This window comes from Talaromyces proteolyticus, assembly GCF_021365285.1.
Source record: "Talaromyces proteolyticus strain PMI_201 chromosome Unknown BGW36scaffold_4, whole genome shotgun sequence".
Lineage (NCBI taxonomy): Eukaryota > Fungi > Ascomycota > Eurotiomycetes > Eurotiales > Trichocomaceae > Talaromyces > Talaromyces proteolyticus.
The window spans coordinates 914,068-941,167 of record NW_025764280.1 but is presented as its reverse complement, the minus strand read 5'-3'; the positions used below and the strand labels follow the sequence as shown (position 1 = coordinate 941,167).

The 27,100-nt window shown below is 45.4% G+C and overlaps 8 protein-coding genes across 8 annotated transcripts; 4 read left to right on the top strand and 4 right to left on the bottom strand.

Moving 5' to 3' along the window:
* Window positions 1–1,952: 1,952 nt before the first annotated feature.
* Window positions 1,953–5,284, top strand: BGW36DRAFT_425246 (DUF726 domain protein; the record flags this gene model as incomplete). Its single annotated transcript, XM_046220092.1, has 2 exons — window positions 1,953–3,971; window positions 4,022–5,284. The coding sequence occupies 2 exons, from the start codon at window positions 1,953–1,955 to the stop codon at window positions 5,282–5,284; spliced, it is 3,282 nt and encodes a 1,093-aa protein (XP_046074127.1).
* An 872-nt stretch (window positions 5,285–6,156) lies between these two features.
* BGW36DRAFT_292349 (RTC4-like domain-containing protein) lies at window positions 6,157–7,429 on the top strand (the record flags this gene model as incomplete). The annotated part of the gene is made up of 2 exons (XM_046210908.1): window positions 6,157–7,103; window positions 7,165–7,429. The coding sequence occupies 2 exons, from the start codon at window positions 6,157–6,159 to the stop codon at window positions 7,427–7,429; spliced, it is 1,212 nt and encodes a 403-aa protein (XP_046074126.1).
* Window positions 7,430–9,093: 1,664 nt separating this feature from the next.
* On the top strand, window positions 9,094–10,152 carry BGW36DRAFT_446955 (uncharacterized protein; the record flags this gene model as incomplete). The annotated part of the gene is made up of 5 exons (XM_046221715.1): window positions 9,094–9,362; window positions 9,427–9,527; window positions 9,577–9,696; window positions 9,754–9,929; window positions 9,985–10,152. The coding sequence occupies 5 exons, from the start codon at window positions 9,094–9,096 to the stop codon at window positions 10,150–10,152; spliced, it is 834 nt and encodes a 277-aa protein (XP_046074125.1).
* A 223-nt stretch (window positions 10,153–10,375) lies between these two features.
* BGW36DRAFT_316283 (uncharacterized protein) lies at window positions 10,376–12,240 on the bottom strand. The gene is made up of 4 exons (XM_046212558.1): window positions 11,995–12,240; window positions 11,667–11,922; window positions 10,823–11,603; window positions 10,376–10,755 (listed from the first exon to the last, which is right to left on the bottom strand). The coding sequence occupies exons 1-4, from the start codon at window positions 12,109–12,111 to the stop codon at window positions 10,647–10,649; spliced, it is 1,263 nt and encodes a 420-aa protein (XP_046074124.1). The 5' UTR covers window positions 12,112–12,240; the 3' UTR covers window positions 10,376–10,646.
* Window positions 12,241–12,756: 516 nt separating this feature from the next.
* Window positions 12,757–14,091, bottom strand: BGW36DRAFT_425242 (putative epsilon-lactone hydrolase; the record flags this gene model as incomplete). Its single annotated transcript, XM_046220091.1, has 6 exons — window positions 12,757–12,897; window positions 12,951–13,534; window positions 13,582–13,727; window positions 13,780–13,811; window positions 13,863–13,960; window positions 14,016–14,091. The coding sequence occupies 6 exons, from the start codon at window positions 14,089–14,091 to the stop codon at window positions 12,757–12,759; spliced, it is 1,077 nt and encodes a 358-aa protein (XP_046074123.1).
* Window positions 14,092–16,788: 2,697 nt separating this feature from the next.
* Window positions 16,789–19,041, bottom strand: BGW36DRAFT_337927 (C6 transcription factor; the record flags this gene model as incomplete). Its single annotated transcript, XM_046213000.1, has 3 exons — window positions 16,789–18,728; window positions 18,825–18,924; window positions 18,982–19,041. The coding sequence occupies 3 exons, from the start codon at window positions 19,039–19,041 to the stop codon at window positions 16,789–16,791; spliced, it is 2,100 nt and encodes a 699-aa protein (XP_046074122.1).
* Window positions 19,042–20,842: 1,801 nt separating this feature from the next.
* On the bottom strand, window positions 20,843–22,146 carry BGW36DRAFT_357077 (uncharacterized protein; the record flags this gene model as incomplete). The annotated part of the gene is made up of 4 exons (XM_046213845.1): window positions 20,843–21,152; window positions 21,235–21,330; window positions 21,388–21,770; window positions 21,835–22,146. 4 exons carry the CDS (start codon window positions 22,144–22,146, stop codon window positions 20,843–20,845), a joined length of 1,101 nt encoding a protein of 366 aa, XP_046074121.1.
* A 2,182-nt stretch (window positions 22,147–24,328) lies between these two features.
* Window positions 24,329–27,098, top strand: BGW36DRAFT_374088 (putative peptidase, M28 family). The gene is made up of 3 exons (XM_046215642.1): window positions 24,329–25,339; window positions 25,391–26,766; window positions 26,831–27,098. The coding sequence occupies exons 1-3, from the start codon at window positions 24,457–24,459 to the stop codon at window positions 26,885–26,887; spliced, it is 2,316 nt and encodes a 771-aa protein (XP_046074120.1). The 5' UTR covers window positions 24,329–24,456; the 3' UTR covers window positions 26,888–27,098.
* The last annotated feature ends 2 nt before the right edge of the window (window positions 27,099–27,100 follow it).

Genomic DNA, 27,100 nt, shown 5'->3' with positions numbered 1-27,100 from the left:
TCTCAAGGACTGGCTGCTGTTCAGCTTCATCCTGTGCGGAATATCCAAAACATATAAAATTTATGCATATCTTTACAAAGTCTTCTTGGCCCTATTACACACGAACAGATGATGCTGTAGAAGCAGTGGTGTTTTATTTAAATGAAAATACAAGGGTGATCACCTGGCCAGAGTGGTAACCAAGAGCAATGATGTTGTTCTGAATAGTACTACAAGAAGCTCCTCTATATTCCGGAGGAATCCACAGAAAATTGAGATTATGTAGTGTTACCCACGAGTTTGTGATATATAAGGCGCGAGGTGACTGTTGATTGAATTCAACATCTTCTAGGTGATTTGGATCAAGGTGCATATCAAGAACGCTCGGCGGCATGAGAAGATTTTCATTCCCGTCCCCGGTGCTAAAACACCGTCGAAAGTCTTATCTTCGGATTTTGTAAATCGCGAAGAGGCCGCAGTGGCTGTAGGCAAAGTTGGGAATGGATATTTAGCCTACTATGGTGATGTCAATGGGAAGATGGCTCTGATAAGATCATTCTGGCCTTCTGCGGCTTCTAGGATGACAAATTAGTAAAAACAAAAGGTACGTATGATCTACTTGATGACCCCGGGGTTAGCACAAGGGCGCTTGAGAAACGTGATATAAGACGAGATAGAGTAATAATAAGGCTTCGGACTTTACACAAAGCATATCAGACATTGGCGGCAAGCCAATCCAATGTTACGTTACCTTTTCTTTATCGGCGGTCGTAGTGAGGGATATTGAGTACTGGGGCATTGTGATGATTATCCATTCATGCGGTTTCTTGAGGGTATTAGTATAACCGATGTTGTCCTCACTTGACCCAGTCTCGGAGCGCTTGTCGACTTCAAGCGTACGACTTGAAGCCCGTAGCGATATGGAATACGCTCAAGTCGCCAAAAAACGGATATCCATCTTTGAGTCGATCAAAGCTCAAGAGACTGGCTGTCTTTGAGACCCAAGGTAATAATATTAAAACGCTATAAAAAGAAAGGCCATTAACAAAAGGTTAACTACACGATCTGATTAACAAGCAATGCGCTTTTAAATAATCGCCATACATAAAAGGGTCGGTTCTGGGAAAGGCACTATAATGATTAAAGGCTAGATGTCTACAAGCAAATTAAAAGCCATATCCAACGTCTTCTCGGGATCTATCAGCTGAAGAGACTTTCTGGAGAAGGAAAGCCATGCGTAGCAGCGGAACACGTGATGGAACATTTAAAAAGCGAGGGGGCGGTTCGCCGCTGGGAAGAACCGGTAGATATGATATTTTCATTAAACATAATAATAACAATAATAATAATAATAATTTCGAGTAAATAATTTCACAGGTCTTCACATTGATTTAGTTATAATAACCTAAAACGGGGAACGTTTTGCCCCTTTTTGACGAGGCAACTAAGTTTGAACTTGAAAGGTGGCTGAGGCACCGGTGCGCCTTTCCGCTTTCAGACTCCTCTATCCCTGCAGCTTTGCATTTTCTCGTTGGGACCAGCTATTTGTTTCCATTTCACAGAGTGTCGCTTTCTTGGACTTTAGATGAGAGCGTATGTGCATGTGCCTGCTGATTGACGCATTAATGAGCCACTTTTCGAACTGACAGTTGCTGTCTTCTAGGACTTGATTGATCGATCACGCCTCGTCTCGGGCGGTGCAACTCGTGACCATCACCCCATTAAATCGACCGCTGCAACCTTCGACCGTTTCGATCAGTTGCTTTGAATGAGCAACATCATTTCTTACCTAGAGTCTAGAGAACGCCGCTATCCGAATAGTCAGAATCGCAGGTGCCGGTTCACCACCTGCGCGGATGCGGCCATGCGGAAGGGCTGCTGTGATTAGGGACGACTCAATTTTGGAATAATACCGCGGTAGTTCAGGGGGGTTTTTTTCATCGTGCAATCGAATCCTCGGAAACAGTTCTATAATGTCGTCTCCAAAGCCTGCTTCTGCACCGAATAACGAGTCGGAGGCTCCTCAGACTGGTGCGGGGTCACAACTAGAGTTCGATGACTTTGGACTGCCTATTCGGAAGAGCAAGGATCGTACGTCACCGGTGGATTCGAGTCCGAGCTCGCCGGCTTTTCATGATGCAGAGGAAATATCAACGTCGGATAAGAAAGAAACCCCAGGTGCTGGTGAGGCGGATCAGCAGCAGCAACATCAGCAGCAAGAAGAAGCTGTGACGAACAATGATGTTATCACGCCACGGGACAGAGAAGAGAGCCATGTACCTTCTCAAAAAACAGAACCTCAACAGTCTACTTCGGTTACCGGACTAGGTGTGACAATTGAAGAGACGGCACATTCGGAATCGAAGGAAACTGGAAACCCACCCGTTAATGGCGCCACAGTGGAGGAAGAGAGCAAACCAAACAGTCCTGATGCTAAGAGGCATTCTCACGATAAACATAATTCAATAGGCGCTTCGGAATGGTCTCACCAAAAACTGACCGAAGAACATAGCGATGAAGAAAGTGATAGCGAAGGAGAATGGAAAGCTATGCCAGCTCTCGGAGAACTCGACCATTATGATGATTATGGCAGATTGGTCGCAAAGGCCTCAGGCCTTGACGGTGAAGATTATGCAGACATGTCAGGGGCTGGGCGGGGATACACCCGAGTGCAGCTAGATGATGATGCACACTCCGCAACAAGTATGGATGAGGATACAAGTTATCTATTCAAAGAAAGCCACGGCACATCACTTGGAATTGACGACGATACTCGCGATGCACTCAGTCAGCTCCAGGCTACGAAAGTTATACTGAGTGAAGGCCAGCGTATCGCTTATGTCGGTGTGGTCAGGCTATCGATATATCAAATGACTAAAGATCTCGAAGGCACTCCGGCAATAAAATCTTCCAAGAAGGCCTTCCAAGATGCATTGGACTCCATGAAGAAATGGAGTCAGGGCGTAATGGTGCGAATCTTCGCACACATGGATATTGATTCTGCCGAGCAAGTCATGATCGAGCAGCTTGCTGAACATGGGGTACAGTCCGCCGATCTTGTACCTACACTAATGAAAAGTTCTCACGTCAAGAATCCTCTTGCCGAGGAGGAAGGATCATCTTTGGGTTCTCCTTCCGTTTCATCTCCCAGCCTTAAGAGCGAGCATAGGGACAGCCCCGGCTTGTCGGATACTCAAAAGTCCTTTGAAGAGGAAAAAGTTGAGCCGTCGACACCTCAAATTGCGGAGCCAGATGGAGTGCCAGAAGTGCAAACCCCGTCTCAAATGCCCACGTCAGCTAAGATAGAAATCGATCTTCGTTGGACCGTCCTTTGTGACCTGTTTCTTGTGCTCATTTCAGATGCCAATTATGATGCTCGGTCACGTTACTTGCTAGAACAGGTTGGCAAAGCGATGAACATCTCGTGGATGCAGATATGTCGATTTGAGAAAAAAGTCATTGACGCGTTAGAGATGGAGCAAGCCGCTTCGAAAGAGACATGGGATGAAGCAGATCATATGGAAGTACGGCGAAAGGAAGCATTGAAGAAGAAGTACATGATTATGGGACTGGCAACAGTGGGCGGTGGTCTAGTTATTGGTCTATCAGCTGGTTTGCTAGCGCCTGTTATTGGCGCCGGTATTGCTGCGGGTTTTACGACTATTGGCATTTCCGGTACAGGCGCCTTTTTGGGTGGAGCTGGTGGCACGGCTTTGATTGCCTCTGGTGCTACCCTCACGGGAAGTTACTCTGGGTTGAAGGCATCTCATCGTCGAACTGGCGCTGTGCAGACATTTGAATATCGCCCACTACATAACAATCAAAGAGTCAACCTGATTGTCACGGTCGCTGGCTGGATGACCGGAAAGGTTGATGACGTTCGGTTACCTTTCAGTACAGTAGATCCAATCATGGGGGATATATACTCTGTTTTCTGGGAACCTGATATGCTGCAAAGTATGGGTTCAACCATCAACATTCTAGCAACAGAGGTAAGTTGTAATATGAGACAAGACTTGGACATTGTGTTGATGATTTTTAGGCATTGACTCAAGGTTTACAACAAGTTCTTGGCAGCACCATATTGACAGCATTAATGGGAGCGTTGCAACTTCCGATCGTCCTTTCGAAACTGGCTTATTTGATTGACAACCCATGGAACGTTTCATTAGTGCGAGCAAACGCAGCTGGTTTGATTCTCGCGGATTCTCTAATGAGTCGTAACCTTGGAAAAAGACCAGTCACTCTTCTCGGTTTCTCACTGGGCTCGCGAATGATCTTCTCTTGTCTCAAGGAGCTTGCGAAAAAGGGCGCATACGGTCTCGTCCAGAACGTTTATTTGTTTGGTTCCCCAGTCGTTGCAAACAAAGACGAGTATTTGAAAGCAAAGAGCGTTGTGGTTGGGAGATTTGTGAATGGCTACTCAACCAATGACTGGATTTTGGGCTACCTGTTTCGGGCTACGAGCGGTGGAATAATGCGTGTGGCCGGTCTTGCCCCGGTCCCGGACATCCCCGGACTCGAGAATGTGGATGTCACTAATCTAGTCAGCGGTCACATGAACTACCGTACTGCCATGCCGCGATTGCTGCGGGAGGTCGGGTGGGAGGTGTTGAGCGACGAATTCGCAGAAATCGAAGACCCAGACCCCGAAAACCATGCCGAGCGGCAACGTGAACTGATTCGTGAAATCGACGAGGCACGCAGGGAAGCCGAGCAAAAGCCAGACAAGAAACGATTCGGCCTGTTCAAACGATCTAAACTGGCCAAGAAGAAAGGCTGGGAAATGTACGACGCAGATCAAGCCAAGGAATCACCGCATAGCTCCCCTGATCCGTCATCGTCCATACATGAAAGCGTTCTCTTCGATATCGATGCTATCAAGGCGGAGCTGGCATCTGAGCAAATCGAAGTGAAGCAGTTAGAATCCACTCTACCTCCGATTAAAGTGGAGTTGAACGAACCTCAAACTTCCAGCACAAACTCGCCCCGTCCAGATCTTAAGCAATCGAAAAGTGCCGATGATGCTGCTACATTAGTGGACAAGCAGTCCACAGCAAAAGACATAAAGACTTCACCTCCTAGTCAAACGACGACCCCGGATACGAAACCTGGCCATGAACCGTCGGCAGGCAGCCACGATAATGACGCGCAGTTGACCTTTGACACCTCCTATCATGCCCCATTGTCAGATGCCCGACCAGCGCTCCTTTCGGCAGCTACAATGCCCACTGATTTTGGACATAATGCATGGGCTGAAGGCCATGGCCAAGGTGAGGAAGAAATTCATATGACGTTTGAATGAGTATGACGATCTGCATGCATTTTTGCTCTAATTTTTGAGCTACTTATATATTAATCTCCCTTTAATCTAGGCCTTGTAGCCTTGTGTATCTTTTTGTTTACCTTTAATTTTGTTTTTATTTTATTTATTTCTGGTGACAAGACTCATCTTATAAGGAGTTTTATTTGGATGCGAAATGCTTTTTGTCTTTTCTCAACGTCACCGACGTCTGTATAGTTAGTTTTTCAAGATTTCTGTGCATTTTTCGGCATCTTAGATGTGGATTTGAGCCATCGTATTGGGAAATTCGATTAAAAGGCAGAGTCCATATAAAGGTGCGAAGTGATAGGAGCAGTGATTATAATATGACCAGTTCCAACCTCACTTGTCAACACTTGACCTTGCCTTAATTTGCCAACTGGCTTGAGAACAGTCTATTAACGGCAGGTGTGGGGAAACAGAACCGTGGCGCGTGCCTACGACGCGTTCCGTTCCTGATTTGCCTCCATTCTTCGACCCTTCAATCAAGTCCAGCTCGCAACCCTCTCCAAGCACGGAGGATTTAACAACGGACCGAATTGATGCTACCGTCGCTTTATACCACACCTCCTCGCGCCTGAGACCCTCCCCCCTTGGACGCATGAAATGGGGGAACAACCGCTACAATGAGAAGACCCGCCAAGCGTGAAGCCTCCTATGCCTCGACATACTTGACGAAAAATAATTACGATGGACCATCGCTGCTGCGTATGGTGGGTAACAGGCCTACGCGGCCGCGAAGCCAGCCGGAATTGCCAGCAAAAGACAAGAAAGAAGAATGCGGGGTCTACGATGAGCCGCTCAGTTCAACGGATGAAAGCGATGATGAAAGGATCGCTGGGGGAGAGAGAGAGATGAGAAGTGACGCTGCTGCAAAGGACATTGCCAATACCCAATCGCAATCTTCTCGCCTAAGCCAAAGTCAAATTCCGTCATGGGACGAAGTGGGCTTGTTCTCACAAGGGACAAGAAAACGTAATAGCAACTATGGGACGAAGACCAATAGGTCAAATAATATCCATTCTAGCAATCCACAACCACAATCACAACACAATGGGTGTGGGTCTCGAAAGAGGAAACAAGACGATATCAAAGGCTTCCGTCACCCTGAAGATCGGGTTATTAAAAGTCCAATCAAGTCTCAGAAAACAAACAATAACGACAAATCTTCTTTAGATGACCAAGTATCTACCTTTCGCATGCCGGCATTGTACAAAGATGATGAGAAGCTCAAGGAGCCATCGTCAGAAGCGAAGCAGTTCAAGGAGCCTCGTTCGCAACCGAGTACGAGCGCAATCAGTTCCTCGCTGCCGTCCAAGGATATTGTTTTTGATGAAGATTCACCGCTTAGCTCACCGATCTCTGAGATATCCTTCTCTGGGATTCAGGAAGATGAAATGCCATTGAACGAGCAGCCAGTTCTGGAGGACGGTCTACCGCGCTGCCCCAATTGTAATGCGCTTGTAGATGCAGATATACTCGATGAATTTCTGATACAGCCTAATCGACGGTTGAAAGATGAACGTCGATTTTGTGAAAGTCACAAAGCACACAAGGCTGAAAAGGAGTGGAGCGACAGGAAATACCCGGAAATCAACTGGGAGAAGTTTGAGCGACGAATTCAAACACATTTCACCGAACTCGAGAAACAACTGGTACCACAAAGTTCCTCTTTTTTTAGAGGTCGTCTTGAGAGTGCTATGAAATCAGGGCAGGCTAAGAATTTCCGTTTGACGCTAGAGGGCGATAATCTTGAATATATGTCGTGTGGCTACTACGGACCAAAGGGGGCGAGTAGAATGTTCGTCTTTACCGATATTATATTTTCTTTATTGGCCACAAGATAACTGACTATTCCACAGGCTGACTGCTGTAACTGCGAAATTCTCTCGCCGACTACGCCAACTAGCAACCATGGACAATATCCTCAAGACAGCCGGTCCGGCGGCCTATTCTCAAGCAGTCCTCGTTCCTGAACTGACGGTACTGCTGATCAAGGAAGACATGAAAGTGGATAGCCAAGAGGCCCGTGAAATCCTCCGCGATAGCATGGATGTTGGAAATAGGCTTAATGGGGCTGAAAACGACATGATTCATGTTGATCAAGACGAAACCAACACTATTTGACCACTTATGTTGCCAATATATATGTATAGATACCCCTTCCTAGGGTCTGACCTGGAGTCAAGACCAGCTATATGAAATTCTTCTCATGATTATCTATGTACTTGGGATTATCTCCTGCAGGACTCGTGAACTGATGTAAAAGAATGTGCAAGTCAACGGCTTAGAGTGATTTTCCCTTGATAGCCGCTCGAAAGACACCGCAGATGTGATTATTGACTGCATCAATTTACGTAGTAGTTCTTTGATTGCACCTAACGAGGCGTATTTCGTCCCAGCTTTGAAGAATGAAACGAATACAGGTGTTCTTCGCCAGCATGCAATGAGACTTAATTCTACCTCGAGCTGCGAGTTCGTTTCAAGGGAACAGTTCCCACTGAATTGCCCGAGGGAGCGGCCCTTTGTGACCGAACTCTCTACTAATGGCACGGCTGAGATCCGCATCTGTGTGCCAGGAGCTTACGGGGAAACGCCGTGGTCTCTAAGCCTGATAGGTGTGGACAATGGGTCTGGCGAGAAACCAAAAGACGAGGAACGACAGCCAGCGGAGATTTTCAGGTAGGGCTATCCTCTTATGCCTATCTCAAGTCAAAATGCGGACTCCAGTAGCTCGGTTGGTCGCTCCACGGCAAATGATGAAGAGATATCCCAGGAGCCTTTGAGCCGACAAAGATCGGACGAATTCCGGGATGGCAGAGCAACAACGGAGGGTTTAAGTCCACCACTCAGGCTCGCTGTTGGTGCTCCTGGCCCAATAACTAGGCAACTAGCGCCCAATATGCTTACCAAGAGTTTTATGAGAAAGGATAATGTATGAATGTTTCAGGGGTAACTATTTACGTGGAAGAATTCCAAAATAATACATACCAAGCTCTGTTTGATGTTGGAAAAATCGGTTTCATTTTCAAACAAGAGTAATTGATCCACATCGGGGATGGATTTTTCACTAACCTGTACATATGTATCTGAATATTTCATATAGATTGCGCAAACTCTATCCAGGCCGTCTGATTTCGGTGGCGTGACATCTGATCCCTTGTCCCGACTTTTGGAAAGCAAAGAATCACCGATTGGGCTCAATCTCTCCCATTCTTCTCCATTTAGCCTCCGCTATGAAACGCACATCAATTTGAGTGGATGAATAGAGTAAGCTCGACAACAAGCGAAAGGTCCGCTTATAACTTTATCCCTGCGTCGTCCCAAGGGACATGGCTTGGCAAGCTCATCAGAATGGGCAGATCCTGTTTAACAACCCAATAAATTCAAATACTAAATGAATTCTAATGAGTTGAATTGTGGAGCTTTGCACATGAAAAATGGAGATTACCATCCATAGACACCCCGGATTACCCCATATTACCCCAAATTTTGGGCTCTGGGGGCTCATTCCGCTATATTCCGCTGCCGGGCGGAATACGATTCCGTGAATATTTTGTTGTGTATTTTGTTTGCATTTTGCAGTATTTCAAATTTCCATTTTTCAGAATGGAATATATATCAATTAGCTCAAACTTAGTCTGTAGAGGTAGCCTGGATACATCGTATATATATCGTATATATCTGCGTGTTCCCCACCGCTGTACCTGCTCCCAACTCTCAATACCCTTTGGACCATATTTTCGCTTTTTGGTGACGATTCCAGCAGTATTTGGACATAATACAGCACAATGTCCGTGAAAAACATTGATGATATGTTAGCAGCAACCACGGAGACCCTTCACCGTAATCCAACAGCAGAAAGCATACTTCTTCCCATCCCTCGCGATGTGTTCGAGAAGCTCTACTTGAACCCAAAGACTCCTGCAGCGGGAAATCTACGCAAGACTTTCGGAAATCCCACCCCTATCTCACTAATGGGATTCTTACTATCTGCAACCCCTCTGGGCTGTATTGCGATGGGCTGGAGAGGATCAGGAGGGAATGGCGGTGCAATTTTGTAAGAGCTGTTGCTTCCGATCATATCAACTCACGCTTGCTGATATCTGATTGTTCTATACCAGACCCGTCTTTATTTTCTTCGGCGGTCTGGTTCAATTGCTTGGTGGAATAGGCGAATGGATCCTTGGGAACACCTTCTCGTCTTCTATCTTTTTCACATATGGTCTGTTTTCCTTCTGCGCTGCTGATTATTGTACGCTAACGCTGAGCAGGCACATTCTGGCTGGTATATGGCACATCACTCATGCCGTTTTTTGCGACTGGTCTCAATTACTCCCCAACAGGAAACATATTGGAGGGCCAACACACACCGGAATTCTACGCTACAACTGGTGAGTAATCACGGCATTAATATTGTAGTTACCTTCAACTAACCTGCACGATGTCAGGCTTCTTTTACGTGATTCTGGCTGTTCTGACATTTGTTTATTTCATCTGCTCCATCCGCACCAATATATGTCTTTTCATAGCTCTGTTCCTTCTCTCCATTGCTGCTGCTTTGTTTTCGGGTGTCTATTTTCAGCTTGCGCTTGGAAACGCCATCCTTGCATCCAAACTACAAACGGTGGGTACCTTATATTTTTGCCCCTGTGCAAATCTTACTGACTTGTGTATACAAGGCCTCCGGTGCATTTATATTCGCATTATGCTTCCCGATTTGGTGGATCTTCATCGCCCAAATATTGGAGACAGTTGATTTCCCAGTTTCGTTGCCCGTAGGCGACCTAAGCACTGTGGTATTGGGGAAGCGCCAGAGAGAAAAGAAAAGACAATCACAGGAAGTGTGAAGAATAATTTATTATTCCCAAGGCTTTTTTGTGCCTCTGAATAATGATTAAACAATTTTCGGTCCTGTGAGGTCAGTAGGTACGTATATCTTCGGATCTACTATCTATCGAGCTTTCCAAATCTATATCATGATCAGAATTGAGACTACTTGTAGAAATACTTTGTAAAAATGTAAAAACTATGGGTCTGAGTCCTTTAAGAAACTACCTAGGTAACGGTTTTCTATTTTATAAATTATTAGACCCCAAAGATAATACAATAATATTTCAGCATTGCAGTTTCAAATATTAATTTTCTGTGGAGTTCTTTTGGACAAAATATGTTCGGTTGAAATAAAATGACGAGATGACAATTCACATATCCTTCCCACAATTCTTTAAAAAGATGTTTTCCAGTCCTGCATATGTACGCTATATGTGAATCATTCTAACATGGCCAACTGTCTGAAGATGAAAAGCTCTTCTGTTCCACGGCCAGATCGCAGAACGACATATTAAAATTGCGGGATCATACGCAGACCAACAAGCCTTTCCAAGGCCTCTATGATCGACTCACTTGTGTCAACATATCCAAAATAACCAAGCTTCCTCAATTTAGTTACGCTACTCCGTAAATACGTTAGAGAATGGGACGTAAAATGAATAGACTGGTTTGGCGTGCATCACTTACCTGTACAAAGCGGGATAGGACATCATGAGAAGCACATCAATAAATCCAAAAAGTCGTTCTGGCTCTCTTAGTTCCTTGTCTCGTAGGTTATTTTCTTTGGCAATTTCCCTCCAAGCCGCTGAAACCTCGGGACGTTTAGCCCATTCTGTTAAGGTGAATCTGAACCGAGACTTGGCTTGTGGCCCGTATCCACGGGGTGGAGGGTCATAAGGCAGTACCACGTCATGGTACTGTGCACTCTCACTCAAGTCTGGTCCAGTCCAGGGCAACCCAAACCGATCGGCGAGCTGGGGCCAGAATCCTTCCCAGCTAAACGGAGCGCCATCAATTGCGTTGAAGCTCTGGTTCTCAGCCCCTTTGGTCAAAACTGCCCACTCCGCCAGGTAGCAGTTTGTTGCAGCACTGGACAGATTTTGAACGTTCGTCCAAGCAGTGAAGTCTGCTGGATACACCAGGGGCTGGTTTAGATATTTCTGGACAGTAGCATATATCCCCAATGCAAAGCAAAGGTCCATGGATGCATCAGTGACTGCTCCTGGAATGAACGCAGGACGAGTTGTGTTCCATCCAATATTATGTTTTTGCGCAAACTCCTTCAAATAATCTTCTTGATCATAGTAGAAGTTTGGTTCCAAAAGTACACGTGGGTCTGATTCTACTAGAGGAGTCTTTGCAGGGCCTAAATGGAGGCCATAGTACTTTGCACCTAATTGCAGAAGGATGTGCTTCGGAAGTGAATTGTTTAGCGCCTGGGCTTCCAAGAAATTTACCAGCAGCTGTTCTGCGTAAAGAACGTTAGATAAGGCTGCTCTCAGACACTATAAATCTGCGGGTAGAAACTCACTATTGACACGAACGAGATCCTCTACAGCGCTCCAGATATTTCCGCCCTCCTTTGGTGGCGGCTGAATGTAGGCAAAGAAGAAAATATAATCTGCTTTCACCTCATCCTGCCTAAGCTGCTCAGCAATTTTCTCAGGAGGATCCATGAAATCCAGAGAAAGATGTTTGACGTGCGCTGGCCAAATTTTATTTGGAGGTCTCCGGGAGAGTGCATAGATCTTTGTCCAGCGTTCGGGTGACTCACAAAGAACTTGGAGCTGCAATCATAGAGTCTGAGGTTAACAATAGACAATGATGGTTGTGGTCTTGAGTTTATCAGAACAGCTCACCATATAGTCACCGGAAATGCCATTAGCACCAGCTACAATGGCAGTGAGGCCCTTTAGCTCCCCTGGGAACACTGGGAGGCCATGATAGATAGACCGGGATTGAATGGAGAGAGACATGCTTATGAGAGAACCTGTAATAGCCAGATATACTCAATTGGATTATTTCACAAGATTTTAGAAAAGTCATCGTCCTTGCGCGGACATATTTTCCTTAAATACAGCAAGAAAGATCTCTTGAGGTATAACATGGTGTTTGTGATGACACTTGAAGCCAACTACTTGATGGGGTAATTGGGGCTGATTGTCTCTGCGTTAAAATGTGATTGGTCGCGTGCCTTCCGCCGGAACCAAGGAACGCCACCACAACTTAATTACAGAGACAACTGCGCCAAACTCTTTTCTCCGATATAATGACCAATGACCTATCCTCCCGTACAATACAAGTCTAGACTTGTTCTCCGCACGTATTTGTCAGCTCATGACCGTGCCGATGCCGATGTATTTCCAGTCTATTTCCGGGCAACATCCCAAAGTTCAGATATGTCGACGCTTGTTTGAAAGTTATAAGAAAATTTCCTTATATGTCCGAGTTACAACTATGCCATGTGTAGTGTACCTCAAATAAACAAATTATATACGTTTTACATGTTTAATTGCCTATCCAGCAGATCATTCACAACCGTATGCATGCCTAATACTGTATAATATTCTGGCCTTCTTTCAGTTTTGTTATCCTATTACGTACGAGGTTCCTATCTTAAGTCAAAGCAACCGTGCCTTTAACCAATCTTTCAATGCTCTAACTTGCTGAGTCTCATGTTTATCACCAAACATTGGCCAGATAATAGGGGCAATATGACATTCCTTTTCTCCAATGACGAAAGTGGTTTCCGTATTGAATTTCTTAAAATTTGTAAGCCTCCTTTTTTGTGTAGACATTCGGGACTTCCTCATACCTGAAAATTATGGACCCAAGCTGTAATTGGGTCCATAAGAAGTTCATCTTCTCCAGCGAGAACTAGTGTGTGCTGAACTTTTGCGTCCTTCCACCATTCTTCCGGAGCACGAACAGCCTCAATGTAAGAGTTTGTTGGGTTCCCATCGAGATAAATCCGCGACCACAGCTCTATAGCATCGGTTGCTTCAATGTCCTTGTGCTCATTACGCCGCACGCTTGGCCAATTCTGATCAAAGGAGATCCAAGGTGAGATAAGGACAAATGCCTTGAGGGGTTCTTGTACTATCAGTCTAGGCACGCCTTTGGCCGGATGCGTCATGTGAGACAAGATTGCCAAGCAGAGGTTTGCGCCTGCAGAGTCGCCTGCAAGTATGACTTCAGATGGATGTCGCCCGACATCCTGTAGAATGTAGTTTAAGGTTTCCACCGCTTCACAAAATTGTGTGGGATAAGTGGAGTGAGGCGTCAATGTGTAGGTGGAATAGAACCAAGCAAGATTGATCCCGTTTTGATCCAGACTTCTCTGTACTTCCAGACAAAGATCTATATGTGATTTTGTTCCATCCATCGCAAACCCCCCTCCTATTGAAATACATTAGAATAGATCTTCAACCACATATACTAATTACCATGGAAATATATCCCAACATATTTGGCATGTGGGCTTCCGATCCAAAACCCTTTCACCCCGTGGTCGGTTGAAATAAAATTCGGCTCGAGCCGGTTGCTGCTACAGTACTTCAGGTATATCTGATCTGATGACTCAAAAAGATACCTAGTGAATATCAGTCTGAAGGACTTAACAGCATTATCTTTTGAGAATATACTGCAGCTGAAGTGGGGTATATCTGGTCATAAGCTGCTTCAATCAGTTACGATTGATGCATTTTCGTCAAATCATATTTCTGACCTTCTTGACTGTCCCTTGTATAATGTGGTGATAATAGGTATCTGCGCCTGATTTACCACGAAAAAAGCCTGAAAGAATAGAATAAATGACCGCCGAAACTAGGTGTCATCATCAGTTGAAGATGTATATTTATGTCCTTCTGACGGGAAATACCCATGGAATAGATACCAAGCACCACATCAACCTTGTCAAATAGCGTCAAGCTGTTTCTTGGTTGACGGGAAGCCATGTTTGTTGGTTACTGTCAGTTTGGTATCGTCGATCTGTGGAAAAGAGCAATACTTGTACTTTGAATCCATCACCGACTACCGAGTTATCGTCGGTTGTGAAACTAGCGTCTTCCATTTTGGGAAGTGGCTAATAGAACGGGATCAGAGCCTGCGGGATTAAGGTTATTTAGAAAGACGGGGCTCCCATGATTTCAAATCATCATCCGTCGGAATAAACCCGCCGGAACGAAAAGTATACCGAGTCGGACGATGACCCTTGGGTACATGCCCCTCTTATTATCAATTCATCAGCCAGTCACATTGACGTCTGAATATCCGATCTCGTCCTTTCTCTGGTGATGGCCTTCTTGGTCGTTCAAGAACATTCAAGCTAGTGGGAAAGCGACAAACACCGGCTGGAAAACCATGGAGGTTTCCACCGGGGTCACAAGGGCGACCTCTGTTCGGTAGTCTTCTCCGGCTTAGAGCTGCGTGCATCAACCAGACAAGTTCATGGGTGAGTAGGTCTCAGGGTGCTGCGTATCCACCGAGTGGTCAATGAGGTCATTACCATGTGGGGTTCCCTCACAAAAGACAGTCCGCAATACCATTGTTAATCCTAAAGGACGCTCTTTGGACGTTCTTGGATCCTACGTAGACCCTTCTAAGTGGATTGAAATGCAGTGTGTGTTGCACTCGCTGCCAAGCGGAACATTCTTAAAGCAATCGGTAGTTAGCAAGTTCCTGACAGAATAATTCTTTCCGTCGGGGCGATACTTTGCCCATCATTATCGCTCCGGCAACGCTGCCATGCATTGGATAGTTCTTGAAGAGCAATTAGCGAAATCCAACCAGGAACTTGCGGACCTATAAAATGAGGTCACTCTTTTCTTTGGTAGTATTAGATCAAGTCCTGTGGCGGAAACACTGGGAATAACTGAGACAGTTAAACTATGAGATCTTCCGGTCGGGTGGGTGCCAGTGAAGAACAAAATTGATATATACATTGCGCCTCTACCATTTGTAAGAAATATACTTTTGTCCCGGGACACGAAATTCACAGAGGACGAACACGAAACCATGTATGTGGCTATACAGCTCATCGAGGCTGGTAGTGACTCCACAAAAGAGGCTTAACGTTTTTGCAATCCCTGCTCTTTGTCATCCGTAGGCGCTCCACAGGTTCGAGAGGAAGTTGGTTGTGTCTGCAACGAGGGATACACTTCAACGCTCCTTGTTCTGGACGATATGCTGCAGATATTCTTCATATATTCTTGTGTGAAATTATTAAAGAGCTACTGATATGGAAGCTTATATTCTCTTTCACTCCCGACTATGATCTCACCTCTGACACGGGATTTGACAGTTGCCATTTACCCGCTGGGGTGGGATTTGTCATTGATGAGACATCTTTGTGCAATAAATATGAGGATCTCGAGAGTTTTAAGCGAAAGAGATGGTAGGATGGTTACGAAGCCGATGTTGTGCATGGGATGTGGCAGTTTTGGGGCGACAGACGGATTTGTGTGGGATATCGTCTGGCACAACAAGGGTGAGGTTGATTCGATCGTCCCTAGGTTGATATGCTGTAGTTTTGTGAAAGTAAAGTATCCATGTGACTTTCTCGAAGGGATTATGGACCTGGTAAGCACCGCCTAGGCCAAGACCATCTTCTGATCCGGCGATTGGCCTTCTTTAGTAGTCATAACCCTTCTATGCAGAGTAAGACCTGTCGTGAGGCGACACACCTTAATAATTTAAAGACTTTCACCTTACTCTCTATTGCCATATAAAAGGGCTGATATTCCTGTCAATACCAAACGACAATTAACCGTGCGGAAGGTCTATTGGATGCACTACTTAGGCGGACGATCCCTATAATCCTGCGAAGCGTCACCAGGGCTGTTCTTACGTTATCTTACGTTAGAGCTTAGTGAGGAGTTGGCTAGAGCCAGGTCATCATGATGCGAATGTAGTAGCACATAAGGAGATTAGAGTAGTTGCCAACTGACTACTACACATGCAGATGCATAGGTAGAACGAGATGATATTTCAGCACACAGCTATCTAGTATACGGCTCTGATCTTGATATCATCCTCGCCATTCTCTACCCTTCTTCCATACAAGAAAAGGGACTAAATCCTTTCATTAGCCAAAACACTCTCTTCGCATTTTATTCCTGCTCAAGTCGAGCCGGCATATGCCAAAACCATTTCGACAAGCTGACTGTAGCTCACAACACCGAGAGTGGTGGCTAATATCTTGTGGCCACCTCTTTGGCAATATAGACCATATGGCGATGGTGTTGGGCCTGTGGGAAAAACATATAAATCCCGAGACGGCTCATAGTGCCTACTACCCGGTTCAGGTAGACCAGCCGCAGCGACTCCATCCACTCTAGAGAAGACGATAGAAAGGCCCTTAGAGGATCTATGGTCCATAGTCTGATATATCACCCAGTACCTATTGCTTAGTACGGTCAGTTCATAATACATCGCTTACGTATCCCTCTTAACTTGATCACCATAAATATGGTTGCCATTTCTCACCAATCCTAGATGAAGCGCAAATTTTGATATATCATCAAAATAAGCATCCCTACTCCCACCATTTCCACGATGGAATGTGGTTCAATGTATGCGTGGCAACTGACACTGTGGAGTTACATAAGTTGACGGCTTGCACGATCGCCAAAACGAACCATGAGAAGCTAGTGTCAGCTATAGGACGACTGCAGGCTGCCAAATATATCATCTAGTTGTTCAGAAACAAACACCGAATGATGGTCCAGTGGTGACAGCGCGCTCGGTAACATGCACTGATCTGATAGCTCATCCCTTGCTGCTCCTGTGTCAAATGTATGGTAAGATTGAAGTAGCTCAAGTATATCCAAGCTGAACCCTCGGTGATTTAACCCGTGGTAGGGTTTATATAGCGTAGTGTTGACTTGAGAATCTTCATTTGGGCCCTCCAAAGGGACCTGAGCATCCTTGGTTATCGACAATTCTGAGCTCAAGAGCGGCTCCGCCTCATCCCAGTGATACCCAGGCACCGAGGTATTCAAAGCTTCTTCTGTTTCTCGTTGGACGGCTATTTTCAATAGCTCGGTAAGTAACTTGTCAGTTTGTCTTGCAATGCGGTTATGATGCGCCATGGCTCGACTAGCACGTATAATCCTTACAACCCCAGCCTTTGCCTCCTGAGCAGTATTGGTAAATGGCTGACTTGTAGGAATGATACACAGGATCACACCTGCCATGAAGAAGTAGTGAAAGATTATAGAAACCACAAAATGTTTCTCAAATTTGTGAACCGGAAAGGATGATATACGGAGAGCTGCACATATAACAGCATCCAATGATTTTTGTAGCAAATCAATCACAAACCCGGATGGAGGTATTGAGTTCACTTGACGTTTTAGTAAAGGTCTATGGGTGAGGATGACAGCGCCATCATATAACAGTTGCAACATGGCGGCCTGGAGAAGAATTATTTCTGCATGTTCTTGGATATCTGCCGGCTGATTCTGCAGCGAGTACTCCAGTCGCGCCCACCGGTCAGCCCCGCTCCAATACTCAAAATTGCACAGACGAGGAAGTTCTTGACGCCATAGGGCTAGCGAAGCCTCTACGTCTTTTATCGCTTGTGACATTGCTACTATATCATCATTAGTCATCGTCTGACTTGGCCGGAGAAGCCGGAAGCGATTCAAGGCTTGACGGATAATATAATAGAGCCTGAATTTCAACTGATGAAAGGTCAATTTCGAGGTAATATTGCCGCATTCAATAAACCCGGGAAGGTTTCGTAGAGCGGGAGGAATGGTAAGATCATCAATCTCCTCAAGCTCATGTAGGTCTGAAAATGCTGCGTCGACGGAGGCTGGCCTTCCGTAGATCATTGTAACGAAACTGTCGCCAACTGTGATATGATTCCAACATCGGTAGCGAATTTGGGCCGCAATCTGGTCTTGACTAGCCGGGGCTTTGGTATGCAATGCGAGAGCGTAGGCTGTTCTTACAGCCATTCCTGACGTGCTCCACGCCAGATTTGGCGAATTGTGGAACATGTGAAAGCAAGAAAGCAAAATGCTGACCTGTACCGCTTCAATGCGGGGGTTGGCTAGGAGGTCGATCAGGTGAAGACGCACCTCACTAACCAGGTCTAGTAGTAATTGACGATGGTTGATGGAATGAATGCGAAAAGTATCGTGTCCATGCCAAGTACAGTCCGGCAACACTGACTGGAGACCTAGGGCGGCAACAATCAGAACAGTAATCACATCGGGTAGATCCCGCCGCCGCCATGTCGGTTGACAGTACGCCTTGTAAGTGTTGTTCCAGAATGAGTTTTCGTGGAAAAGAATGATGTACCAGTGGAAGCGGCAGAAGTACGCCTCGATCAAGAGATGTATAATCGGCTCAGGTGGTAGTTGCAGATCTTTCAAGCGCCAAGGAGTACTACTATCCAAAGTGACAGGCTCTAGATCGCCAGGGATTGAGCCACGTGTCAGAGAACGCCCGATATCTTCCTCTTCACCAAATACGCTGCGAGCAAATTCCAAGCTGGACATATTGACGCCGAAGTGCTGGTTCTCTGTTGGTGCCGTCCCTTTGTCCTGTACCAGGGGAAGAGTTGTCTCAACTGTGGTATGTCCTTCATGGCCACCGTACGTAGGCTGACGTGGGATAATATTCGTGACAGATTGCAGCGGTCTAGAAGCGTGGTAGCTTAGGCCTTCATACTTCGTACGATTTCTGCGCCTTATAGTCTTATCTTGAAGTAGGGTGTGGCTCGCCTCGCATTCGCTATTAGAATGTACGCAAAGAGTGCACGGCCTATGTTTGTCACACTGGATGAAGTAAGTGATCCGGGTATGCATTGAAATCGGGCATGATTCACACATTACCTTCAATTTGTGTCGCCGGCAGCGGTCACAGGCTCGAGACACCCGAGGTCGGGAAGCCATAGGTTCGTTTGCCGCAAAGTTTCAAATGATAAAAAGAACCTATTACAAGTCAAGTTTCGAACGTAAGAGAAAGAAGATTAATAGTTGGCTCGAGGTAGAGATAGCGAGTCATTGACGAAACCAGTTAACAGTCTCGGGAGAAACGAGGAGGCCAAAATACAATTATCAATAAGGTTCTCCACACCCCGCATTGTTTTCCGGGGAACTTCCGGCTGGTCGTGGTCAGAACTAAGTTGGTCGTGGCCAGAAACTTCGGCGAATTTAACCTTAGATTTTTCCTACATATTTTTCTTGGTTTGTTCCTGCGTAGCATCTAGTTCCATAGGTTTTCGTTGAAGGGATCTTCTTGTTTCTTCCCTTAATTGGCTGTCCATTTGTTTTTATATAATTTCTATGTTGACTTTTTTGTTTTTCTTTCCATTCTACGTTCCTAGGTGATTGTTAATCTGTACCGCAAGGGTTATCATACCTATAGGGTATCTGGTTATTTAGGAATTCTTGCTACTTAATCTTTAACTTTATCCTTACATTTATTCTAGCACCCATCAGCTAGCGCGTCATTATTCTAATCTATAAATGAACTGATCTCTTAGTATCTTAATGGTATATTCTACCATGAATCTATTTTGTCTTAGTTTAGACAATTAATTAGATGCCGTGACTTTTTCATTGGTATTTCTAAAAGTGGCTTTGAGTTTGTCCACAAACAATATATAGACTGTAAAGGTTTGTTTCACATCTTCGTCTTTTTCCCCCTTCGGTTTCTTCGCACCTGGCTCTTAGGAATGGCTTAAACCAATCCAAAGCAGGTGCTTCCAAGAAGGTAGAAGCTGCTAGCTTTCATTCATGATAGAATGAGAGTTGACCAAGAAGTAGGAATATATGTATACAAGGAATGGTCTGGGCTTAGCCTTTTCTTTCTTGGATGGAGTAGATTTGTTGATCTTTGTACGTGGCCCCATAGATCCTTGAGTTGCTTCAAGATGAGCAATTCTTTCCCTGCGCTGTTGATTGATTTGTATGACCTGCTGCACACTAACAGCCCCTCCTGCTGTGGTTGACCCAGCTGTGGAGTTGTTTCCTGCCATTGTTCTTCTTTGGGTAATACTTACTTGTTTGAGATTGTTTGTCTTGTTTTACCTTAGTACTCCATTCCGTATCGTTCCTCGGGGTCAAGATGATAGTTCTTTTTTCAGAAACCTGGATCCGCCTTGGTTATCACTGGTTATGTCGAGGTATGATACCATAACTTGAACCACACGTAGGTTCCTCAGGGCAACTAGTAACGATATATTGTAGTGCCTTGGGGAACGATGAACTGATGATACAACTAAAATAGAAGAGATCTCTTAAGGTGCGGGTAGCACCTTAATTATAGATCGCCTTGCTGAGCCTCTCAGTAGTAACCAGAGTAACTTGATTAAAGAACTATGAAGAGCAAGGTAACTCGATACATTGAAATGGGGCCTCGCTTGTTATCTATCTATAACTTCCCTACATCTTCCTACAATCTGTAGCCACAAATTATGCATGATCAGTGTGCATGTTGAGGTGTTCAGTGAAGAGGCTTATAATGCTCACTAAGTACTTATTGGTCCCCTGACCTGCTTATCGGCCTTAGTGATCACTCAGTGAGCGCTGTGAACGGTCGGCTGATTGGGCTGATTAGTGTCGCACATATTGTTATATAGGTAGGTTTGATATTATTATTGTTATTATTATTACTACATATGTACATTTGTGTTATCGTTATTTAATTATATTTGCCCAACTACCCACAAAAGAAAAGTCAAAATTATCCTTACACTGGGTCAGATTGTGTCTGAATATGGATAGTTTTCGTGATATCTCCCGCATTGTGATTTCCATTAGCGAAATCGTGTATCTGATGATAACTGTTTCGGTCGCGAGATTTGTTGAGCGAAAATCGTTGTCCTTTGATACTATTCAAAACAACACTCTGACTCTGCCCTGGCCCAGACACATTGTAATTTGACTTGCCCGATGATGATTGTCCTTGACCGGACCTTGCTTGGTCTTTAATATATTTGACAAACCCTGGCAGCATCGGGAATGAGCTCGCGATAATAATACTGGCAATTTCAGCGACACTAAAGGGAGTCCATAGTTGTTAGCACGGCCATATCAACATACTACGTTGATAAAGGGGTATATAGTAAGTAGAATACTTACGCCCAAAGCCCAACCGGCATTATTCCCCAGGTGAAATCCTCAGTGTGAGTTAACTTCACTCCATATATCAGTCTACAGGTGCTTGATATACTGGCCCTAACGAAATAGTCAGCTCCACTGTTATGCATTATACTTATTGCAACCGTGGCATACAAAACTGTTGTCCCAAAGATCGCACTGAGCATTATTTTGATTTTTCGAGGAAGCTGAAGCTGTTTCACCACCCACAGAGGGAGTAAAAGCATAGCAACGTCGGAAATCACGTTGAGAACCGACGAAGCGATGAGAATGCCATTCGATGATACGCATTTCCCTGGGATTGTTGGTTCCCACAGCTTGTTCCGGGGAACACAGGCGCAAATAAAACTCAACATCAGGGCAAGGTAGCACGCCACATTGGTCCATAGCAGGACTTCATGTAGCCAGTATACCTTCCCGCGACTGTTAACCACAAAGAATCTCCTTGTCTGTAACACCATTGCGGTTTTTGCGCCGAGGATAGTAGGGCAGTATATAATTTCTATTATGTTTGCGAGCTAAGCGACATTTTCAAGTCAGTCATGATCTAAAAAGAAATTTTCGGGATTCTGAAAACAGTACCTGAATAAGCCGTTGAACATGCGCAATGGAGATATTCCATTGATGGGTTCCTTGTCCCAGCTGCACCGCATAAATCATCACGCCTGTGAAAGCGAAATTTCCGAGTTGACATAACATCAAGATGTATTCCTCGAATTGCACGCTTCGTGTCACCCGGGCTTTGGTATAGATGCGAAGAATGACCGCAGCAGTTGAAAGAGTCAGCGCCAGGGATGCTGTAATGTACATGTAAACACGGAGAGAGTATGGATCATGAAGATTGCTGACCTCCCCGGGAGGCGGCTCCAGGGCTGGAGTTGTGTTGGGATCCATGCTTGCCTTTTCCACGCTGGCAGCCGTTGTGTGAATTTTAGAAATAAAGAAGCTTTGGATGAGGGTCAAAATCTTAGCATTCTGCCATTAATATGTAAAAACGTTAGGCCCTGAAATTCCCCAGTTTTTTCAAATCGGGAGACAGGACTGATATGCCAAGTGCCGAAGATCAAAGCACCGAGGCGTTTCATGTGTTGCGGTGCCTACTGCACGAGTTCATTTGACGCCATGTGGATTCTACATGTGACAGTGTTTGTATTAAAATTCTACTAGTAGACTACTTTTCCCCGCTCCCGAACCTCACTTCAAGTTGTCAACTCACACCTATGGCCGTACAGAGTAATTTTGGCCGTTTAGTCTGGAAGTAAATCAAAGCTAAATTCCCTATAGTCATGCATTACATGTGGGGATGCCAGTCAGAACCACAGAGCAATACGAGGTTTAAGGTTGATCGCGAATTGGCACGGACGTATTATTCAACTGTTATTGCGCCTAGAGCCTTGCACATACTTTTGACCTTATAGTGAGAAGAACGATAATAATCGTTTAGTATCTCCGTTCTCTGCATTTAATAGACTAAAAGAATATGTGCTCGGTATATGGGAGACTAGTAAATAATTTCATCCAGTCAAAATAAATCGTAGATCATTTAATACTGAATATTCTGCCTAATCTCTCATGTAGATATGCCGTTTCGCAGGTGAGCATTTCGCAGGTGAACATTTCGCAGGTGAACATTTCGCAGGTGAACATTTCGCAGATGAACAGTACAACTGATGCTTTGTAAAGACAATAATCTCTACACCGGTAAAAAGTTCAGGAAAGAGAGAGAGAAGACTGGCTGAGGTACGAGTAATTTGTTACGACGACTAGACAACTATGGGCGGACGGTGAATCCTTTTGCCATAATTTTGGGTCTTCTCCTGGACCGACGGGGAAATTTGTCGCGACATGTCACCAGCTGTCAGCTGAAACCCTAGAAGGCTTTGAGACAACTATTATTGGACAATGTTGGGGAAGACTATTAGAAGCTAATAATGGTCCCGACGCACTAACCCCGGATTTGACATTGAGGCGAGCTGTGTCACTATAATATAACCCTTTTAAGGACGCCAGCCCCTGAACCATCAATAGATATCCCGGGCTAGTGCTACTAGTAAACGGTATGAAATTCAAAATCTGTTCATAAAATAGGGTTTTATCATTTCTTGCGTCCAGATGTAAGTATCAGGATCTTCTGGCACGAAGTTATCCGCATTATCAATCTCGAGCCGGCCTAAGAAGCTAGTAGCTTTATGTTACCTAACAGCTTCGAAAGGCATAGAACGCGTAATTAGCTGATCAACAAGGCTAACGAAACTTCTCAATAATACGATTCATCCTTTCTCAGCCCTTCGGCTTCCCTGACAAATACCGACTGACCCACCCGCTCGGCACAGGCACGGTTTGCGGTAGAAGCGAAGAAAGCATTCAATATTATTGGTTCCCAACTGGGCTCTCATGTGCGGTTGGCTGACGGAAACAGCCTTCCGAAGCCATGGGCATGGTTTACAGTTTACAGTAGGAGTACATAGTTATAAGTATATGATTTGTTTTGTTAGTACATTGATATGCTTGAAAATAATATTCGAGCTATTTAAATAATAATTCTCTAACACGAGGCACATGTATTTTAGTGCACGCCGGATTCAGCAATTGAAGAAGGAGATATAGACCAAATCGACATCACTTGTATTGCCTGGGATGTTGAGGGGAAATAGGCCGGATTCTCTACCACTGAACCAGAAATACCAAATTGATGGCAGCCGGACGCCATGAAGGAACCTTAAAAATCTTTTGATGGAAAGGCGATCATAAAACTAGGTACATATGTGTATAATTTCAATGTTATCTGAATTTTCCTCTGATATTCCGCCTAAATGCTTTTGATCTGTCTTCAAGTATTTTCAGTTTTGTATTTTAGAAATAGTCCTGAGAAAAGCAAAACGGTACGTAGTAGGGCAAGGGAAGTTCTATGTATCTGCCCTCTATGATATTGAGTCGCACATATATATATATATATATATCAGCAAAGGATAGGGCATAACCCGGACCTTCCTGTCTGGGATGCCAAGAGTGGGCCCGATAACGTCACCGCCAGAGCTGCTTAGCTCACCCCGCTTGGCAATGTTGTGATTGATCTCTCTTATCTCACGACTCATTCTCAAATTAATAATTGTCTCCTCTGTAAACTCCTTCTGATGCTGCTCTAGGTCACTCCGCTTCCCGGGAGTCAAGCAGCGCAGCATCTTTCCTCCTCAGCCCTACGCTATGAAGGAAAAAGCGATTCACGACATGCCTATCTCGGAGACAACTCCGCTCCTGGTAGTTCAGACGGCTCCCAGGCGTCATCGTTATCCGCATCATGCCTTGCGCCGCTCGTGCACCGTAGTCCTAGGGCTCGTCCTCTTTGTGGCTGTTATTTTGTTTATTGCGCCGACCGGACTGGGCTCGTCTTGGTCCTACATGCCATGGGCTCATCCCTACCCGCAGTCGTGGCCACACGGACACGGACTTGGTTATAAAGACCTGCAAGCGGTTCTCCAAGAGACACCGACAGCCGAGAAAATCGAGGAATGGAGCAGATATTATACTGCTGGCCCGCACTTGGCCGGCCGCAATTTCTCTCAGGTACTCTGGACACAAGAGAAATGGAAGGAATTTGGCGTGGAGGATACGACTATTGCGTCGTACGACGTCTACATTAACTACCCACAGGACCATCGACTGGCCCTTCTGAAACAGACTGCCGATAACTACGAAATAACTTTTGAGGCTACTTTGGAGGAAGACGTCTTGGACGAGGATTCTACGAGCGGTCTGCCGGATCGCGTTCCTACTTTCCATGGTTACTCGGCCAGCGGAAATGTCACGGCTCCGTACGTCTATGCAAACTTTGGCACCTACCAGGATTTTGCGGACTTGGAAGAGGCAGGAATTTCTGTCAAGGGCAAGATAGTCCTTGTCAAGTATGGATTTATCTTCCGTGGCTTGAAAGTGAAGCGCGCGCAAGATCTGGGTGCCGTGGGTGTGATTATTTATTCTGATCCCCAGGAGGATGGCGAGGTTACCGAGTTGAATGGCTACAAAGCATATCCTAATGGACCTGCCCGAAACCCTACCGCAGTTCAAAGGGGGAGTGTCCAATTTCTAAGTAAGTGATATCGGGTTAGCTTTATTATAGTTTACTAATTTGGTGATGAAGGCATTGCCCCTGGTGACCCAACAACTCCAGGTTACGCCTCTAAACCCGGAGTTGATCGACAAGACCCCCAGGGTTCCATCCCATCCATCCCGTCTCTTCCCATATCCTACACGGAGGCCCTTCCGCTTCTCAAAGCTCTCAATGGACATGGTCCAAAAGCAGCTGATTTCAACGAGGGTTGGCAAGGTGGTGGCTTGGTACATAAAGGCGTGAAATATCACATTGGGCCAACACCTGATGATGTTGTAGTGAACCTCTATAATAAGCAGGAATACGTGACGACTCCTTTATGGAACGTTATCGGTGTGATTAAAGGCAGCCTTTCGGATGAAGTAGTTATTCTGGGCAATCACCGCGATGCATGGATCGCTGGGGGCGCCGGCGACCCGAACAGTGGCTCGGCGGCTCTCAATGAAGTCGTGCGGAGCTTCGGTGATGCTCTGAAGGCGGGTTGGAAGCCGCTCCGAACGATTGTCTTTGCTAGTTGGGATGGCGAAGAATACGGATTGGTCGGGTCTACAGAATGGGTGGAGGAGAAACTGCCGTGGCTTTCGAAGACTAATGTGGTATACCTCAATGTCGATGTTGCGGCAAGTGGTCCCCATTTCGATGTCAGTGCCAGTCCTCTCCTCAATAAGGCAATCTACGAGGTCACCGGTCTTGTGCAGTCTCCAAACCAGACTGTCAAAGGCCAGACAGTTCGGGATGCCTGGAATGGTTATATCGCTACCATGGGAAGCGGCAGTGATTTCACTGCATTCCAGGACTATGCCGGTGTTGCCAGCGTGTCTATTGGATTTGCCCGCGGTCCCGGTGATCCAGTTTACCACTACCATTCCAACTACGATAGCTTTGACTGGATGAAACGCTTCGGTGATCCGGGCTGGAAATACCATGTCACCACGGCGAGACTATTCTCCTTGCTAGCAGCTTACTATTCCGAGAAACCAGTACTAGGCTTGAACGCCACTGACTACGCCATCGGTCTTCGGGAGTACCTCGACCATATCAAGCCACACGCGCATAGTCTGCCTAAAAACACCCATTTTAGCTTCGGCCCACTCGAAAAGTCCATTGCCGAGCTGCACGATGTAGCGATTTCATTCGACGCTTACGCCGCTGAGCTGGTTTCACACCTCCATGACGATGTACCATGGTATCACTGGTGGAAGAAAGTCCAGCTGTTCTTCCAAATCCGCAGCGTCAACGAGAAATACAAGACCATCGAACGAAAGTTCTTGTATGAGGATGGTCTGGATGGCCGGAGCTGGTATAAGCACGTAGTGTTCGCTCCGGGGCTTTGGACCGGGTATGCTGGTGCTACGTATCCTGGACTTGTAGAGAGTTTTGATGCGGGGAATGTGACGAATGCAGTGGTAAGTTAATTCTAAATGATCGTAATTTGTAGTCTTGAAGGTGATGGAGCTAATGATGGAACAGAGATGGAGCGGTATCATTCAAGAGCGAATCAGTCAGGTAGTTGATCTACTCAAGTAGCGGGTGGGCTGTGAATGGGTGCAGTTTAAAAGTCAGCACATGCAAGTTTGTGAGGTTGATTGAGTTGGTATCAGAACATAGCCAAAATCTCTTGTCTAGTCTCTAGTATGGTATAAATATGAACATGAGGAATATTTATATACGAGAACAGCTATGCAATCATTACATCAATATAGAATATTCAACAATACTCAATTGATCCTAGTTGTAAGA